This window comes from Canis lupus, chromosome 20 (genome assembly GCF_048164855.1).
Source record: "Canis lupus baileyi chromosome 20, mCanLup2.hap1, whole genome shotgun sequence".
Classification (NCBI taxonomy): domain Eukaryota; kingdom Metazoa; phylum Chordata; class Mammalia; order Carnivora; family Canidae; genus Canis; species Canis lupus.
The window spans coordinates 15,116,072-15,134,400 of record NC_132857.1 but is presented as its reverse complement, the minus strand read 5'-3'; the positions used below and the strand labels follow the sequence as shown (position 1 = coordinate 15,134,400).

At 34.7% G+C, this 18,329-nt stretch overlaps 1 protein-coding gene across 4 annotated transcripts in view; it reads left to right on the top strand.

Annotated features, from left to right (window-relative positions):
- The window catches only part of INTU (inturned planar cell polarity protein), an 83,315-nt gene that overhangs the window by 38,731 nt on the left and 26,255 nt on the right, over positions 1-18,329 (top strand). For 3 of the 4 annotated variants that reach the window (XM_072788479.1, XM_072788477.1, XM_072788480.1), the window contains exons 4-6: positions 559-762; positions 5,213-5,331; positions 11,181-11,270. In XM_072788479.1, the coding sequence (XP_072644580.1) occupies positions 559-762; positions 5,213-5,331; positions 11,181-11,270 (413 nt within the window). The remainder of the gene's footprint in view (positions 1-558; positions 763-5,212; positions 5,332-11,180; positions 11,271-18,329) is intronic. The other variant, XM_072788478.1, reaches the window with a different exon arrangement.

Sequence of the window (18,329 nt, the reverse complement as noted above, 5' to 3'; positions counted from 1 at the left end):
GGTAGGTTTTTTTTCTCCTCGGTCTTTATTTTAATGGACTACAAGGAATGCCTAAGAGAAAAATATTTGGATATCACCTCACTTGGAAAAAAAGCTAATCTGGTTGTATGCAGTTCCTCTTACTCCTGAATCTCTTCCTTTACCCTTCCCAGATGAGCTATCAGCATTCATAATACAGTGTTCCTCTTTTTGAAATTATATGATCTTATGAATTTTTGTTTTTCCATGGCATTTCTTTGTTGTCAGTAACTTAGAATACAGTGATTAAGTAAATAAATTTTTGTACAGAGAATTATAAATTTACTCAATAAATATAATATGTGCCAAATATAATATGTGCCAAATTCTGTAGTAATAATATATGCCAAAAACTAGGCGAGGAGCTGGGAATACAAATGTAAATAGAATACATATTCCTAGCCATCAAAGAGCTCATATTCTAGGATGATTTTTAGCTGTATTCAGCATACCTAAATGTCTGTGCATGTACAGACCCTTCTTTGTGAAAACTGCAGCTGACCTTCTCTTGTTGAAAAATTAACACATTGTTTTGTTAAGGTAAAACTGACATTTGAAAATGCATATGCTGTGAAAAAGGAAACAACTCAACCAAGACAGAAAAAGGCACAGTCTAACACAAGTGATTTAGTCAAACTTCTATGGGGAGAAGAAGTTGAAGGTATCCAGCAAAATATCCTAAACACTCCTCACATCGTTATGTATCTCACACTGCAGCTCGACTCAGAAACATCAAAGGAAGAGGTGAGTGCTTTCTCAAAAGTGCAAAGAAAGAGAATAAGACTCTTTTATAGCCTTTCAAGTGAATAACCACTTTTTTCAGTTATTCTTTATTATTTTGTCTTTATTATTTTGATATGTCTCTTACACATAGCAGTCTTCTGACAAGCCTAATTGAATCCATTTATACAGATTATACTGAAATACTGGAATTTGTTTCTACCATCTTCTTTAAAGAATTCTTTTTGAGCTACTTATTCCATAATATTTTTCTTCTCTATCATTGGTTGCTCTATGCTCTATTTTTTTGGTGATTGCTCTTAAAATCTTATATTTGTCTTAGCAGATTCTATACACTACCTTAACTCTTTTTCAAAATAATTCAAGGTCCTTAGTACACCTTATTTCCAACTATTCACTCTTCACATACATGCTATTTTCCTCAGCATTTTAGTGCTATCATTATTTAAAAAGATTTATTTATATACTTTAGAGAGAGAGTGTGCACACACACCAGCAGGGATTAGGGAAGTGGGGCAGATGGAGAGGGAGAGAGAGAATCTTAAGCAGGCTCTACACCCAGCTCAGAGCCCAATGTGGAGCTCAGTCTCAGGACCCTGAGATCATGACCTGAGCTGAAATCAAGAGTCAGATGCTTAACCGACTGAGCCACCCAGATGTCCCATGCTGTTATTCTTTAATTTCAGAAATTGGGGATAATTATACTAGTCCTACTACTATTTATTATTATTCTACTATATACGTTATAAAACATGTAAGTAATACATTATAAAATGCACGGTTTATGCATTATACTTCAAACAAATAAACCTTTAAATTTACATACATTCTACCATTTTCTTTACTCACTATTCTTTCTTCCATTTCAGACTTTCCTTATTTGATCATTTTTCTTCTTCTTAAGACATATTTTAGGCATTTCTTTATAGTGAAAGTCTCTCGATGTTGAATTCTTTTTGTTGTTACTTATCCGATAGTGTTTTTTTCACCTCTTCTTGAAAGGTGCTTTGTAATTCTACATTGCATTGGTCAGAATAGGCCAATTGCTGTAACAACCTTGATGTCTCAGTGGCTTAACATAATAGTTTATTTCTCATTTCAATATAAATGTTCCTGCTCATGTGGCTCAGTGGTTGGAGCCCTTCATCTAGCAGTTCCATGATTTCCAAAGGCTTCAGAATCCTCCATTGGATTGTTTACATCTAGTTCACCAAGGAGAAAAGAGAAAAAGCATCTAATATCCCATGAGACAGTTCTTCAGAGTCCTAGCTTAAACCACTTCTGCCCATGTTCTAGTGCCTAGAACTAGTTATATGAACTTCTCTCAATGCAAGGAGGTAAGAAAATGTAGATTTTCTATGTAGTGAGGAAGAAGATGAAGTTGACACATGGCATTGCTTATTCAGGTAGAAAGTTATTTTCTCTAATCTCTTTGAAGATAGTATTCCTTGGTCTTCTGACTTAAATGATTGTGGTTAAGTCTACCATCAGTCGTTCCTCTATAAGGAATCTTTTATTTTCTTTGTTTGATTTCTTGCTTCTGCTATGTTCAAACTGTTTTTAATCTCTCTATTGTGTTTTCTATTTTAAAAATTTCATTTTGAGGAGTTCCTGAAAAGTCTTTAATCTACATTTCAAATCTGCCATATTCCTGGTCATATTCCATATTGCCTAGTCTCTTGTTGCTTGCTTGTCTTAGTGATTCTATACTTTATTTCTCTAAGTATTTCATACATATTCTGTGTTCTTTTCTATTCTGTATCTGCCCATTCTTCCATCTCTATGTCCTAAGAGGACTCTGATGTGTGGTGGTTTGCCTTCTTGTGTCCTTGATGATCACCTACTAGACTTACTGCTCAATTTTATCTCTGGGAGTCCTATGATCGGAAAGTGGCAAAGAATTCCTCCAGAGAGAATTTGCTTCCTCTGTTTCTGCCACTGACCTAGGGTACTTCAGGCCTCTATAAGAGTCCGGGTTTAACACAGTGGTCCTAGGTTAGCCCCAATACTCAGTGTCCTGGTTGACACTATTGTAGGCATCAACCCTCAAGACATCCCTGCCTCTCTCCTTCTGTCCACCAGTCCCAGCTGAGGGATGGGATTGCAGTTTGTTTGCTTTGCAGCTTGCAAAGCAGTTCCAGGGAAGGGGATTGAAAGGGTATGGAGAAGATGTCCTTAGAAGCCTCTCTACTTCTTACATATCCGGCAGTTCAACAAGTTATGTTCTAGCCATAACTCTATTTGTTTTACAGCATGAGGGTCTCTCAAAGCATTTAGTTTACCATAATGCTTCAAACAGAAGTGAGATCTAAGAAGTTTTTACTAATTTACATTTCTTTGCTCCTGAAGTCCTTGCAGGCTCTATTCTCATTGCCAAAGCCATTTTATCCAAGGCGTGCATTTCCTTGTGTTGCATCTTCGTATAACAAAATTTCATCAATAACTGAAATGGAAAAGAAGGGATTTACTTACATGTATTTTTTGTAATTTTCTGTGTTCTGAAAATATAGGGACTTAAAATTAATTATTCTGAGTTCTTGCATGTATTAATTGTCCTTTATACTTTTAAAACAAGTGAGAAAATTAACTATTTATTCTATAAAACACACAACAAAATTCTGGGATGGTAGCACCCTGAAACTTAATAGGTCATCTTGAAGCAGAATACCGCTGAGACCTTTTGTCATCTTTGCCTTTCTTTCCATGGGAAAATGTGTAGATGTTTCTCAAATGAACAGGTCTCTGTCTGCTGACAGCTCTCTATCAACACTATAATTAGGAGAGGCTTTTTATTCTTACTGTACAGAGTGGGAGCTGCTGCAAATGCATGCTACTAACAAGTACCTAAAAATACAGCTAATTAAATTGATTAGGAACTGTAGAGTATGCCAGGTCCTTAATAGTGAGGCTTTCTGGGCTGGTTGCTGCAGAGGTAGAAAAAAGAGTTATGAGATTTGGAAATTTCAAGAACCTAATCAAAGACTACTATATGGTTATTTGTTTAAAGTGGTGTTTAATATTTGGCTAAATGCAATGTGTATTTTCTAGTCAAGGTTTAAATATGTTAAGTAAGCATGACTGAAGATCTTAACTGATATTTGGCTTAATTTCTAAAGATAAAATTTTTATAACTGTTTTTACCTTAGAAATATTGCAAGAAAATTTGAGTGTTAGGCAGAGTGTATTTGACCAACATATTCTATAGCAATTTGCATGTGCTGAATGTGCTTAATAAGTATTAAAAAAGGTGTGTCCAGTTTATCATTTATATTTGTCCTAATGTAAAAGTTGCCAAGACATGGACACTAAGTCACATAATTATTTCTTGTAAAGAGAGACCAAAACAAGATGTAGAAAACGCTTTAGAGAGAGAACCAAGGAAAAAATGTATTTTAGGAGTTTGGGCTTTCCATAGTAGCTGTATTAATATTTAGGGATATTAAATATTAAATAGCATTACTGGGAGCTACTCCGAATTCTCTATGGTTTCTATTTAGAAATTTTTATATTGCCAGGTTTTAATTTGCCTTGTGAGAAAAACAGCATGTTGTTTTAAGTCATAACAAAAAAGTAAGATACAGACTGATTCATCCTTTTGTATAGAAGTTCTAGCACAATGCACATCCTGATTTTGAAATTTATTTTATTTTGTGAAACTGTTTACTGGGAACATGCTCTTCTTAAAAATAAAAAAAAATTAAGTTTTTAAAAATTATCTTATAGATCTATTTTTTTCCATAATTTATAATGTGCTTTCTTTTAAAGTTTAAACTCAGATTAATTTGCGGTGGGCAAACACTTTTAAATATAAGACAGATATTTTAACATCATAATACTACTTTCTGTCTGTGCTACTATAATTTTATATACTTAGTTTGTAATTTTAACTGTAGTATTGTCTTGGGTTTAAGTAAAGATTTAATGATGATTTCACCAAAGATGACGAAGATCATCTTTTAAATGTCAATAATGAAAGTAATTAAATTTAAAGACTCTCATAGTTACATGTGGCATCTGTGTAGATATGCTACTAGAGGAGGTACGAAAATTTGTATAATGAAAAATATAAGAGTTTATTGTAAAGGAGATTAAAGTTTAAAACAGTGAAATTACTTGAATTATTCTAACTAATCATTGTCCTACTCAGTATATGTTTTAGTATTATAACCAGCTTTGACAGTCTGTAACTTACTTTCAGACGTAGTGTTTTAAATACATGGTAATGTGTTAAAATTCCAGACATAGTTCCCTCTTTGTGTTTGTTTGGATTAAACTACCTCTGAAGTTGAAAGGATTCATTTTTTTGTTCTTTTCTTTTTTTTTTTTTATTTTTTTCTTTTTTCTTTTTTTTTTTTTGTTCTTTTCTTAATAGTAGAATCTGAACTTTCCATTACCAAAATAATGGTTGAAAAATATGGGGGGTTGATCATTTGTGTTTGTTTTCATTTAATAGCAGGAAATTCTTTATCATTGTCCAGTATCTGATGCATCTCAGAAACTTAAAAGTGTGAGAGGAATATTTCTTACACTCTGTGACATGTTGGAAAATGTAACTGGGACACAAGTTACTAGGTAAGAATTGATTTTAATTTAACTTTAATTCTATTTCTTGCAAGTTCTGTACCTTGGTTCTGACAAAATACTAAGATAAGTGTCTATTATACAAATATACTTATATCTATCGTATAGATAACTGTACAGCAAATGTGATATCTGCAGGTATTTTGTTTCTCACCCAAGTTATTTCTACCAGTCACCTATATAGAGGTATAGGTTCTCAATACAGCTGTAGATGTGGTGTTTTGGCACACTACATAGCAGAGTTGGACAAATGACCTATAGTTTAGAATTTATTCATGAAGGTGGTATCTCTTGAGCATGGCATTATGTTGAGTCTAGGCTTTTACATAATTTTCTCTTGATTATTAACTTGCTAGGCAATACTTTTTTGATTGGTAAAAATGACTGAACACTGAATTTTTCTTGTAGTTCAAAATAGTCTGTTTACAACTATGACAGAAAAAGATAGAAAACATAAACACTTTAAGAAGAGGAGTCAGAATGCAGTATTACCTGTGCAGGTTCACTCAATGATAAAAAAGCAAGACTTCTGTGAAATAACCTTTGGAAAAACAGAATACACCATATAGTCAGTTATAGAGCCACATATTCCATTCCACATTGATTTGTTAAGCCCTGACTTTGAAATGCCACATTTAAGTTATGGGAGGAGAGTGCTCAAAACTTTTGAGTTTTTTGTTGTTTGTTTGTTTTTTAATAAAATCTAGGGATTACAACCCATTTTTCTTTCTTAACTCAACAATTTTGGGCTTTACAAAAAACATTTATCTCAGATTTTAAGAGCCCCACAATACATAAAATATAAAGTTGGATTTTTTAAGGCTTTAACTTTTACCGTCTTCTGATAAAAATGACACTTCTGTGATTTTAAAAGATAAGATCTGCAATACAGTAGAAAGAATTTCCTTGTTTTCCTAAATAAAAGTTATATTTAATCATAGGGCTCATTTTTAAGACTTCAGTAACTGAGGCTACATTTAGTGTCTAAATTTGCATTCAAAAAAACATTTTAAGTGAAATCTTATGATACTTTTTTTTTCTAACTTTAGCTCCATCTACATCATTGCAAATGGCAAGATTTTTATTTTTTATGGCTGAGTAATATTCCATTTATATACACACACCCCACACACACATCTTTTCTATCCATTCATCAGTCAATGGACATTGGGCACTTTTCATAATTTAGCTATTGTAGATAATGCTGCTATAAACATCACGGTATATGTATCATTTTTGAATTTGTGGTTTTGTATTCTTTGGGTAAATACCTAGTAGTAATTGCTGGATCATAGAGTAGTTCTATTTTTAACTTTTTGTGGAACTTCTATACTGTTTCCCAGTGTATCTGCACCAGTTTGCATTCCCAACAGTGCAAGAAGTTTCCCTTTTCTCCACCAAGCACCTATTGTTTCTTCTATTGTTGATTTTACCATTCTGACAGGGGTGAGGGGATACCTCATTGTAGTATTGATTTGGATTTCCCTGATGGTAATTGATGTTGAGCATCTTTTCATGTGTCTGTTGCCATCTGGATGTCTTCTTTGGGAAAATGTCTATTCATGTCTTTTGCCCATTTTTTAATTGGATTATTCATTTTGGGGGCATTCAATTTTATAAGCTCCTTATGGATTTTGAATAGTAATCCTTTTTCAGATATATCATTTGCAAATATCTTCTCCCATTCTTCCATAGGTTGCCTTTTAGTTTTATTGATGGTTTCCTTTGCAGCTTTTTATTTTGATGATATCCCTCCCAATAGTTTATTTTTACTTTTGTTTCCCTTGCTAAGGAGACCTATCTAGAAAAATATTTCTACAACTGGTGTCAAGGGAGTTACTGCTTATATTTTTTCCTACTTTTATGATTTCAGGTCTCACATTTAGGTCTTTTTTTTTTTTTTAATATTTTATTTATTTATTCATGAGAAACATAGAGAGAGGGGCAGAGACATAGGCCAAGGGAGAAGCAGGCTAGGCTCCCTGCAGGGACCCTGATGCAGGACTCAATCCCAGGACCCCAGGATTATGACCTGAGCCAAAGTCACTCAGCCACTGAGCCATCCAGGTGCCCCTCACATTTAGGTCTTTAATCCAGTTTGAGTCTATTTTTGTGAATAGTGTAAGGAAGTGGTCCAGTTTCATTCTTTTGCATGTAGCTGACCAGTTTTCCCAATACCATTTGTTGAAGACACTATCTTTTTCCCTTTGGATATTCTTTCCTCTTTGTTAAAGATTAACTGACCATATAGGTGCGGGTTCATTTCTGCATTTTCTGTTCTGTTCCACTGATCTATATGTCTGTTTTTTTGGCAGTACCAAACTGTTTTGATCACTACAGCTTTGTAATAGAACTTGAAGTCCAGAATTGTGATGCCTCCTGCTTTGCTTTTCTTTTTCAAGATTGTTTTCATTATTTAGGATCTTTTGTGGTTCATAAAAATTTTAGGATTGATAGTTCTAGCTCTGTGAAAAATGCTGTGGTATTTTGATAGGGATTGCATTAAATGTATCGATTGTAGTATAGACATTTTAACAATATTTGTTCTTTCCATCCATGAGCATGAAATGTCTTCCCATTTCTTTGTGATGTCTTCAGTTGCTTTCATCAGTGCTTTGTAGTTTTCATAGTACAGGTCTTTTACATCTTTGGTTAGTTTTATTCCTAGGTATCTTATGGGTTTTGGTGCAATTGTAAATGGGATTGATTCCTTAATTTCTTCTGCTGCTGCTTCATTATTGGTGTAGAGAAATGCAACATATTTCTGTATGTTGATTTTGTATTCTGCTGATACACTGAATTAGTATATCAGTTGAAGCAGTTTTTTGGTGGAGTTTTTTGGTGGAATTTTTTGGGTTTTCTATACAGAGTTTGATATCATCTGCAAATAGTGAGTTTTACTTCCTCCTTGTTGATTTGGATGCCGTTTATTTCTTTTCGTTGTGTAATCGCTGAGGCTTGGACTTCCAGTACTATGTTAAATAACAGTGGTGAGAGTGGACATCCCTGTCTTGTTCCTGGTAGTAGAAGAAAAGCTCTGTTTTCCCCTTTGAGGATGATAATTAGCTGGGTTTTTTCTTATATATGGCCTTTATGATAATTGAGGTATAGTCTCCCTAAACCTACTTTGTTGAGGATTTTTATCATGAGTGAATATAATACTTTGTCAAATGCTTTTTCTGCATCTACTGAAATGATATGGTTCTTATCCTTTCTTTTATTAATGTATGTATCAATCACATTGATTGATTTGCAAATATTGAACCACCCTGGCAACCCAGGAATAAATCCACCACTTAATCATGGTGAATGCTTTTTTAAAGTGTATTGTTGGATTTGGTTTCCTAGTAGTTTATTGAGAATTTTTGCATTTATACTTATCAGAGATATTGGCCTGTATTTCTCTTTTTTAGTGTAGTCTTTATCTTTGCAATGACATGGATGGTGCTAGAGAGTATTATGCTAAGCAAAATAAGTCAGAGAAAGACAAATACCAAGTGACTTCACTCACTTGTGAAATTTAAGAAACAAGCGAGCAAAGGGAAGATAAAATGAGAGAGAAAAGCAAAGAAACAAACTCTTAACTACAGAGAACAGACTGCTGGTTACCAGGAGGGACATAGTAGGGAGGGGGTGGGCTAACTAGGAGATGGGGATCAAGCAGTGCACATGTTATCTTGAGCTCTGCGCAATATATGGAAGTATTGAATCCCTATATTGTACACCTGACACTAATATTACAGTGTATATTAAATAATTGGAATTTAAATAAAAATCTAACATCTAAAAAAAATAGTGATGGTAATGCCTGTAGAGGATTAGATTAAAAGAATCATAATGTCTAGCAAATAGTATGCATTTGACTATAATAAAAATAACAGTAATAGTAAAAAATAATACATTTTAGCATTAAAGGAAATCATATAAATTAATGATGTGGGAAAAAACATGTTACTGACCTCCTTTTGTTTTTTTAAACAGCTTTATTGAGATATAGTTCATTTATCTTACAGTTTGCCCATTTAAAGTGCATGAGTTGGTGATTGTATATTTGCAGATTTGTGCAACCAGCATGAGAGTCAATTTTAGAATATTTTCATGCCATAAAAACAAAACAAAACACCTGTACTGGACATTTCATGTGAATGAAATCATAATATGTGGTTACTTGTGATGCTTCTCAGTATAATGTTTTCAAGGTGCAGGCCTCCATTTTAATCTTTTTGGAAATAAAATTTGTTTTAAGTTTCTCCATGTGGATTTGATTTATTTCTTTTTACTTTAAAGGGTAGATGTTATTTGATATTTAGGTCTTGTTATTAATGATAAGATATTGATTAAACATGTGGGAAACAGTAAAAATAGGTAGAAAATTTTTTTTGAAACAATAAATATGAAAATGACTCCTTAGCAATATGTGTGTCTTATTGTACACACTATTTTAAATCTATAGTGATATTAATATCTGACTATACAAAGAATCTAATATTTGTCAAAAAGCATATATATATTTAAGCTTTATTAGGGCAAAAATAATATTCCTTTTGAAAAAAAGTCTATTTAGCAATTCATGTTTAAAATCTACACACTGATCTATTGCAGTATAAAAGGTACATTATATCCTAAGGACTCAACAAATAAAACCTAATACATGTATTCTCATTTAAAGAAATAAAACACTGAATATGTGTTTATTTTCTTTTCTTCCCACCACCTACCCACACTACAGGATGGAATCATTATGCTCTCTATGTTTTCATAGTTCATTATTATATCTCTTTAAAGAACATATTTAATTTGTTTTCCAACTTGATTAAAGTACAGTAAATTGCATATATGTAAAATATACAATCTGATGAGTTTTGACAGAGATGTATAGACCCTGAAACCATCATCACAATGAATATATACATTATTCTAAAAGTTTCCTTGAGAGAGATGCCTGGGTGGCTCAGCGGTTGAGCTTCTGCCTTCGGCTCAAGGCATGATTCCAGGGTCCGGGATCGAGTTCTGCATCGGGCTCCTTGCAGGAGAGCCTGCTTCTTTCTCTCTCTGCCTATGTCTCTGTGTCTCTCTCACTCTCTCTGTATCTCTCATGAATAAATAAATAAAACTTTTTTAAAAAAAAGTTCCCTTGAGAACGTGTTTAAATCTGACTTACATTTTAGTTACTTGTTTATTTATGTGTCCTGTATTGAATTATTATCTTGTGAGCCGAGACCGTGTCTTCCTTTCTTTGTAGTTTCTCTTAATAAATCATGTTCATAAATAAGCAGTGAGAAAATATTTGTTAAATTGGCATACTAGGATCCCTGGGTGGCTCAGCGGTTTAGCACCTGCCTTCGGCCCAGGATGTGATCCTGGAGTCCCAGGATCGAGTCCCACGTCGGGCTCCCTGCATGGAGCCTGCTTCTCCCTCTGCCTGTCTCTCTCTCTCTCTCTCTCTCTCTCTCTCTTTCTTTGTGTGTGTGTGTCCCTCATTAATAAATAAATAAAATCTTAAAAAAAATTGGCCTACTATTGGAAACTTTCTTTTGAGAAAAATAGCATACAATCACCTAATGTTAGTGAAAGAATTTCAGTACTTATTACTGTAATAGGTCTACTTTTGTTTGACCTAGAGCTTTTTGTAGGTTTTAAAAAAATATTTCAGGGTATATTTTTGTTGTTATATAATTACTTGTCTTTTCTATGTGGCAGTTAGGTATATGCCAAGAAATTTGCTTCATTAAGCATGCAGTTCTTAAATCAAACCATGTGTAATCTTTTATGAGTGACTGTTTATAATTTTATGACATTTAAAGATATTCTAACTTTACTTTCACTCTATTTTTTCTTAGCTCATCCCTTCTTTTAAATGGGAGACAAATCCATGTGGCTTATTGGAAAGAATCTGACAAGTTGTTGTTAATTGGCCTGCCTGCTGAAGAGTAAGTTGAGATCTTTTTTTTTTTGACCTTAAAATGATTTCTAAAATACTGCTAACAAAGTCTGTTTCATTAAAATTATGCCATTTTTGTCAAAAACAAACTCCTTCAAACAGTTTTACCATTTAAAGATTTGTTGCACCAGTGCGGTAGCTACCGTGTTAATTTAGAATTAAGAATACAGAGAAGGGGCACTAAGGTGGCTCAGTTGGTTAAGTGTCCAACTCTTGATTTCGGCTCAGGTCATGAATTCAGGGTCCTGGGATCAGGCCATGCATCAGGTTGTGTGCTGAGCATGGAGCCTGCTTGAAATTTTCTCTTCCTCTGCCATTTATTCTACTTGCTTGCTCTCATTCTCTCTCAAAATAATTAGTTCATTAAAAACAGAAAAGTGGTGGGAACAATTAGTAAGGCAGGGCTTTTAATACATTTCCTTCTGAGATTTGGCCAGTAGAGAGGTGGCTGAGAGAAGACCTCCTCTGCTCAAACTTTTGACAAGATTGTGATTTGGATTTTATGTGTTCACAGTTTTTTACTGTTGGGAATTTTGGAGAACTAAAGGTCAAGCAGAAAGGTATTTGGCCCTGATATTCAGCACCTTTGGCAAAATACATTTGACCCTTGAACAATATGGGTTCGAATTGCATTGATCCACTTATATGTGGGGTTTTTTCAATAAATATATTGAAAGATTTTTTTGGAGATTTGTAACAGTATGAAAAAACTTAAAGATGAACTGTGTAGCCTAGTAATATTGAAAAAATTGTGAAAAAGGTATAATATCATGAATGCATAAAATATATGTAGATACTAGCCTTTTTTATTATCATTACTACCGTACAATATACATAAGTCTTATTATTAAAAGTTAACATTTATCAAAACTTACTCATACAAACACTTAGATGGAGCAGTTCACAGTTGAGAGAAATGTGAACAAATGTAAAGATGCAGTATTAAATCATAACTGCATAAAATTAACTATATTGCATACTGCTGTAATAATTTTACAGCCACCTCCTATTGCTATCACAGTGAGCTCAAGTCTTAATGATTATCTGCTTGCAACTCTCTGTGACACTGATCATCTCCATGTGACCAGTTGGTCTTTCCAGTAAATTGTATATTACAGTAAAAAAAGTGATTTCTCACAGTTCTTGCATATTTTTCATTGTGTTTAGTGTTAGTGCAATAATGTAAACCTTGAATAACACCATGAGACTCATATGAAGTGCTAGTAGTAATGCTAGAAGTGCTTCCAAGAAGCAGAGAAAAGTTATGACATTACACAAAGTCAAATTACTTGATATATACTGTAGATGGAGGTCTGCAACTGCAGTTGCCCACCATTTCAAGATAAATAAATCCAGCATGTGGGCCATTGTGAAAAAGAAAAGGAAATTCGTGAAACTGTCATTGTAGTTATGCCAGCAGGTGCAAAACACTGCACTTTTTGTGATATATCTTTTTATCTTGTATTGAAGATGCAGCTTTTATGTAGGCATAGGATTGCTATAAGAAAAGCATACCTGGGGATCCCTGGGTGGCGCAGTGGTTTGGCGCCTGCCTTTGGCCCAGGGCGCGATCCTGGAGACCCGGGATTGAATCCTACGTCGGGCTCCCGGTGCATGGAGCCTGCTTCTCCCTCTGCCTGTGTCTCTGCCTCTCTCTCTCTCTCTCTCTCTCTCTCTCTGTGTGACTATCATAAATAAAGAAAAAAAAATTAAAAAAAGAAAAGAAAAGCATACCTATAGACTCTAATATGATTTGAGAAAAAAAGTCATTATATGACAACTTAAGGCAAAAATAAGGTGAAGGATCCAAAGTGGAAGACTTTAATGCCAGCAAAGGACAGCTTGACAATTTTACAAGGAGGTTTAGTTTAAAAAATGTCAAGACAGCAGGAGAAGCAGGTTCTGCTGATAAGAGACAACAGATGAGTTCCCAGATGCCATTAAGAAAACCAGTAAGAGAAAGGATATCTGCCTCAAGGTTTTTAATACCAACAAAAGTGTCCTATTCTGGGGGGGGGGGGGAATATTGGTTGGATAGGACATTAGTAAAGAAGAAAAGTGAGCACCAAGATATAAGGCAGGAAGGAATAGGCTAACTGCTGTTTTGTGCAAATACAGTCAAATCAGGACTTTAAAATCAGGACTGCCCTTATCTATAAAGTTCCTAAACCTCAACCTTGAAGGAAAAAGATAAAAACCAGCTGCCAGTCTTTTGGTTGTATAGCAAGAAAACCTGGACAGTGAGAACCTTTTTTCTGGAGTGGTTCCATTGAAACTTTGTCCCTAAGGTCAGGAAATACTTTGCCTTTGAAAATTCTTTTGATATTGGACAATGACCCTGGCCACCCAGAACCCCATGAGTTCAACACCAAAGATGTTAATATATTTGCCCCCAAACACAACATCTCCAATTCAGCCTCTAGGGCTCCTTACACACGGTACTCTATGGAAAGGATTGTCAATGCTATGGAAGAGAACCTCACTGGAGAGAACATCATGAAAGTCTGGAAGGATTACACCATTGAAGATGCTATTGTTGTTACAGAAAAGGCCATGAAAGCCATCAAGCCCGAAACAATAAATTCCTGCTGGAGAAGATACTGTGCATGACTTCACAGGATTTCTGACAGAGCCAATCAAGGAAATCATGAAAGAGATTGTGGATATGGCAAAAAGGTGGCAGGCCAGGAGAGGTGAAGGGTTTCAAGATAGAGATCTTAGAGAAATTCAATAGCTAATAGAGGGATCCCACACCAGAGGAATGAATAAAAGATGACTTGATGGATGGAAATGAGTACTTCTGAACCAGTGCTAGATGCTGAGGGAGAAGACATAAAAGAAGCAGTGCCAGAAAACAAATGGATACTAGACAATCTGGCAGAAGGGTTCTGATTTTTCAGGACTGCTTTTGACTTCTTTTATGACATGGACCCTTCTATGATATGAGCATGGATAATAAAGCAAATGGTTTAAGAAGGCTTGATATCATACAGAGATGTTTTCAGAGAAATGAAAAAGCAGAGAAATTACCACATATTTCTGTAAAGTTACACTGAGTGTGCCTGCCCATCCTTCCTATCCTTTCATCTCCACATCTTGCCTCTTCCACTCCTGAAACCACAAGACCAACCCCTCCTCCTCCTCAGCCTACTCCATATTAAGATGATGAGAATGAAGATCTTTATGATGACCCACTTTCACTTAATGAATAACAAGTAATCATCATACATATAGCTGATAAACGTATCTATTATACATATATGTGTCTTCATGTGAAAATCTAATAATTGTACAGCAAGAACTGTGTCATCATCATCATCATCATCTAAGTAGACATCCTGTAGACCACCATGTATAAGACTCTGGTGGAAGGGAATAATCTATCCTTAGGGTGATTGATATTTAATATAAAATTAATAATGTGTTAGTTTTCTTACTGTTTTATAACTTTGCTTTCAAAAAATTACATGACCAAATAGTATGCCTCTCTTTCTTATAATGGGGGAAAACTGCATATCAATCTATCATCATAGGTAAGTGACGTTTTTTTAAAAAATGTAAGCATTTCCAGTACTGTATTATGAATATAATATGGTATACCCCAAAAATGTTATAATGATTCGTTCTCTAGTGTATGAGTTAGGCTGTCATGAAGCAACACTGTCAATTACACTAGGCTACCATAAAGTAATCATATTGCTCCTGCTTCATTATTAATGCACGAATTGTATGTAAATAAATATGAATTTGTTTTTAATATCTTTTCATTTTGAACATCTAGTGTTAGTAATACATGTAACATCTATGTTTTTTTTATATTATATAAGACAGTATTGACATAGGAACTAGCAAATAGATGATTCATCTTAAACAGATGATACAAACATATGGCATTTCTCTTATAATTTTCTTAATAATGTTTTCTCTAGCTTGCTTTATTGTAAGAATACAGTATATAATACATATGACATACAACATATGTGGTAATCAACTGTTTATGTTGTCAATAAGGCATCCAGTCAATAGTAGGCTATTAGTACTTAAGTTTGGGAGGAGTTAAAAAGTTATACTTGGATTTTCAACTGCCTGGGGTGTTGGCACCCCAACCCCTGCACTATTCAAGGGTCAGCTGTAACAAATATTTAACTTTAAAGTGATTTCTCAGGGCGCATAGGTGGTTCAGTCAGTCAAGCATCTGCCTTTGGCTCAGGTCATGATCCCAGGGACCTGGGATCGAACCCCGCATCGAGCTTTCTGCTCAGTGGGGGTCTGCTTCTTTCCCCTTCTCTGTGCTCACTCTCTTTCTTTCTCTCTCAAGTAAATAAAAAAATATTTTTAAAAAATTGAGTAACTTCTCTAATGTTTTGTCTTAATTATCATGTTCTCCTTTTTAACTTTTTGCATGTATTTTGAAATATATCTTATTTTTATAGTTCAAGGCAAGAACTGGGTTGGCATTTATGATGAGCAGACCATGAACCCAAGGACTGCATTAGGTACTTTACATTCATTAATCTCATTTAATCTTTAAAATCGGCTCCAGATGTACTTCATGATCTCTGGCCCCATTTTATAAATAAGGAAAGTAAAACCAAGAGAAGATTAAATAACTTGCCAAAGGTCACATTACTTGGAAGAAACAGAATTGGAAATTGAAGGAGAGTCTGAATTCTTTCTACTACATTACTTCCCTAATGTCACAAGACACTAAAAGCTGAGGAAAAATGGAATAAGAATATGGAGAACAGCCCCAAGGAGAAGGATTTAACTCATGTTAGACTAGGCTTATGTCCCTATTCAATGGTATTTTAAAACTTGGAATTTAGACTCTTCCTTGCTTTATTATTATTTTTTTAAGATTTTATTTATTTATTCATGATAGACATAGAGAGAGAGAGAGGCAGAGACACAGGCAGAGGGAGAAGCAGGCTCCATGCAGGGAGCCCGATGCGGAACTCGATCCTGAGACTCCACGGTCGCGCCCTGGGCCAAAGGCAGGCACTAAACCGCCAAGCCACCCAGGAATCCCCTCTTCCTTGCTTTAAAAAAATTTTTGGCAACTTCTGTTAAGCTATAAACACATTTTAGTGTTAACCTTTTGGTCCATAGAATCATCATATATCGTCTACCAAATAATAATCAAATATCAAAATAAACACTATAGTATGTGGATGACACAATTTTAGAGAATACCAATTTAGACAACTTTTCTTTTGGTGTTACTTTAAGTTTCCCAAGAAAGAATAAAGTAGACCTCAAAAAATGCATTATACAGCCAATCTGAACATGAATATGAATATTTTCTATTATTAACATTGTTAACCAGATTTCTTTCATTATATAGCAGTGTATTAGTTATCTATTACTGGATAACAATTTATATCAAACTTAGGGACTTTTGTAGACATTTATTATCTCATAAGTATTTTTGTGAGTCAGGAATTCATGAGCAACTTAGCTGGGTGATTCTGGCTCAGGATCTGTCTTAAGGTTGCTGTCAAAATGTTGGCCAAGGATACAGTTATCTGAAGACTTAACTGGAGCTAGAGTATCTGTTTCCAGGATGATTTACACAGATGGCCATTTTTGGGAGTCCTTAATTTCTTGCCACATGGTTCTCTCCATAGAGCTGCTTGAGTGTCCTCACAAAGTGTCATCTAACTTCCCCCAAAGCAAGTGATAAAGAAATAGATTTCTTCAAAATAGAGAAAGAGAGGAACCTTAGTCTTAGAATGATTCAGTCATTTTCACCATATACTATTTATTAGAAGTGAGTCACTAAGTGCAGCGCACACTCAGAGAGAGGGTAATTAAACTCTACCTCTTGAGAGGAAGAGTGCTGAACAATTTGTGGACATGTTTTTATACCAGGGACAGGAACTCCTAAGGCGGCTACAATGAAAAAATATCAAAACAATTGTGTTTTAAAGGTATCTAATTCTCTTTTAAAGGAAGAGATATGATTGATCATGAATGCATGGTTCAAAGGTTTTTTTAAATTTTGTTTCCACTCTCATCTTTATTATGTTTTTCCTTCTATTGCCTTTGGGCTTTGTTGCTTTTTTAGCTCCTTTAGGGGTAACGTTAGATTTCCTTGATACTTTTTAAAATTTGTTGGCGTAGGCCTGTATTACTATATAAACTTCCCTCTTCGAACAGCTTTTACTGCATCCCCAAGATTTTGGACCACTGTGTTTTCATTTTCATTTCTCCAAGTATTTCCTGTGTGGTTCAAATGTTTAATGTGAAGAATAATGATGCTATGACATATTACAGCATGGTGTCTCTCTTTAACCAACTAATTTGTATTTTTCTGTCTAAAAAGAGACTCTTATGAACCCTGCTAGGGTACTGCCTTATGCCAGTGAGTTGGATTATGAAAAACTTGAGTTGTTTTGAAATATAGGTTTACAAGAATTGGAGAACACCAATTATAAGTTACTTTAGGTTGTAATACTGGGGTAAAACATTTGTCTTTCCACTTTTATAGTTGCCCAAAAGGTAGAAGAAAGAAAACAGTTAATGCAGTGGTGAGCTAAAATATAGTGTAGACAGGGAAAAGAAAGGCCCAGCTAAGGAACTGAGCAGAGAGGCTGCTCAGCCACATTCTGAATTCTGATGCTACCAGCCGAATTAATTATGCAGATAGAGACAGTTTCCAGGAGGTGCTTTACTCTGAAGCTAAAAACAGGCTATCACAGCTGTGCTCCAGATCAAAGTTGTGCCACATAGGGGATACTCTAGCCAATTTTCCAATCTTTATTACTGGGTGGTGTGCATAGAGGGTGTCCTTAAATATTAGTTATTCCTATCCTGGAGAACTTGGCTTATAAATTGGAATGCATTTGAAGATCTCCTTTATTCCACTCTGTACCAACTTTTTTCCTCATTCCATCTTGTTTCACATAACCATGAAAGATAGGAATTATTCTCCTAATTCATTCAAACTGAGAAATAGAGTGTTAAGAGATCATGCGCAAGCACCTCCTCACTGTCAGTTGACAGGTCTTTGTACCTCCAATCCTGTGCATGTGGTTTGTGATTGAAG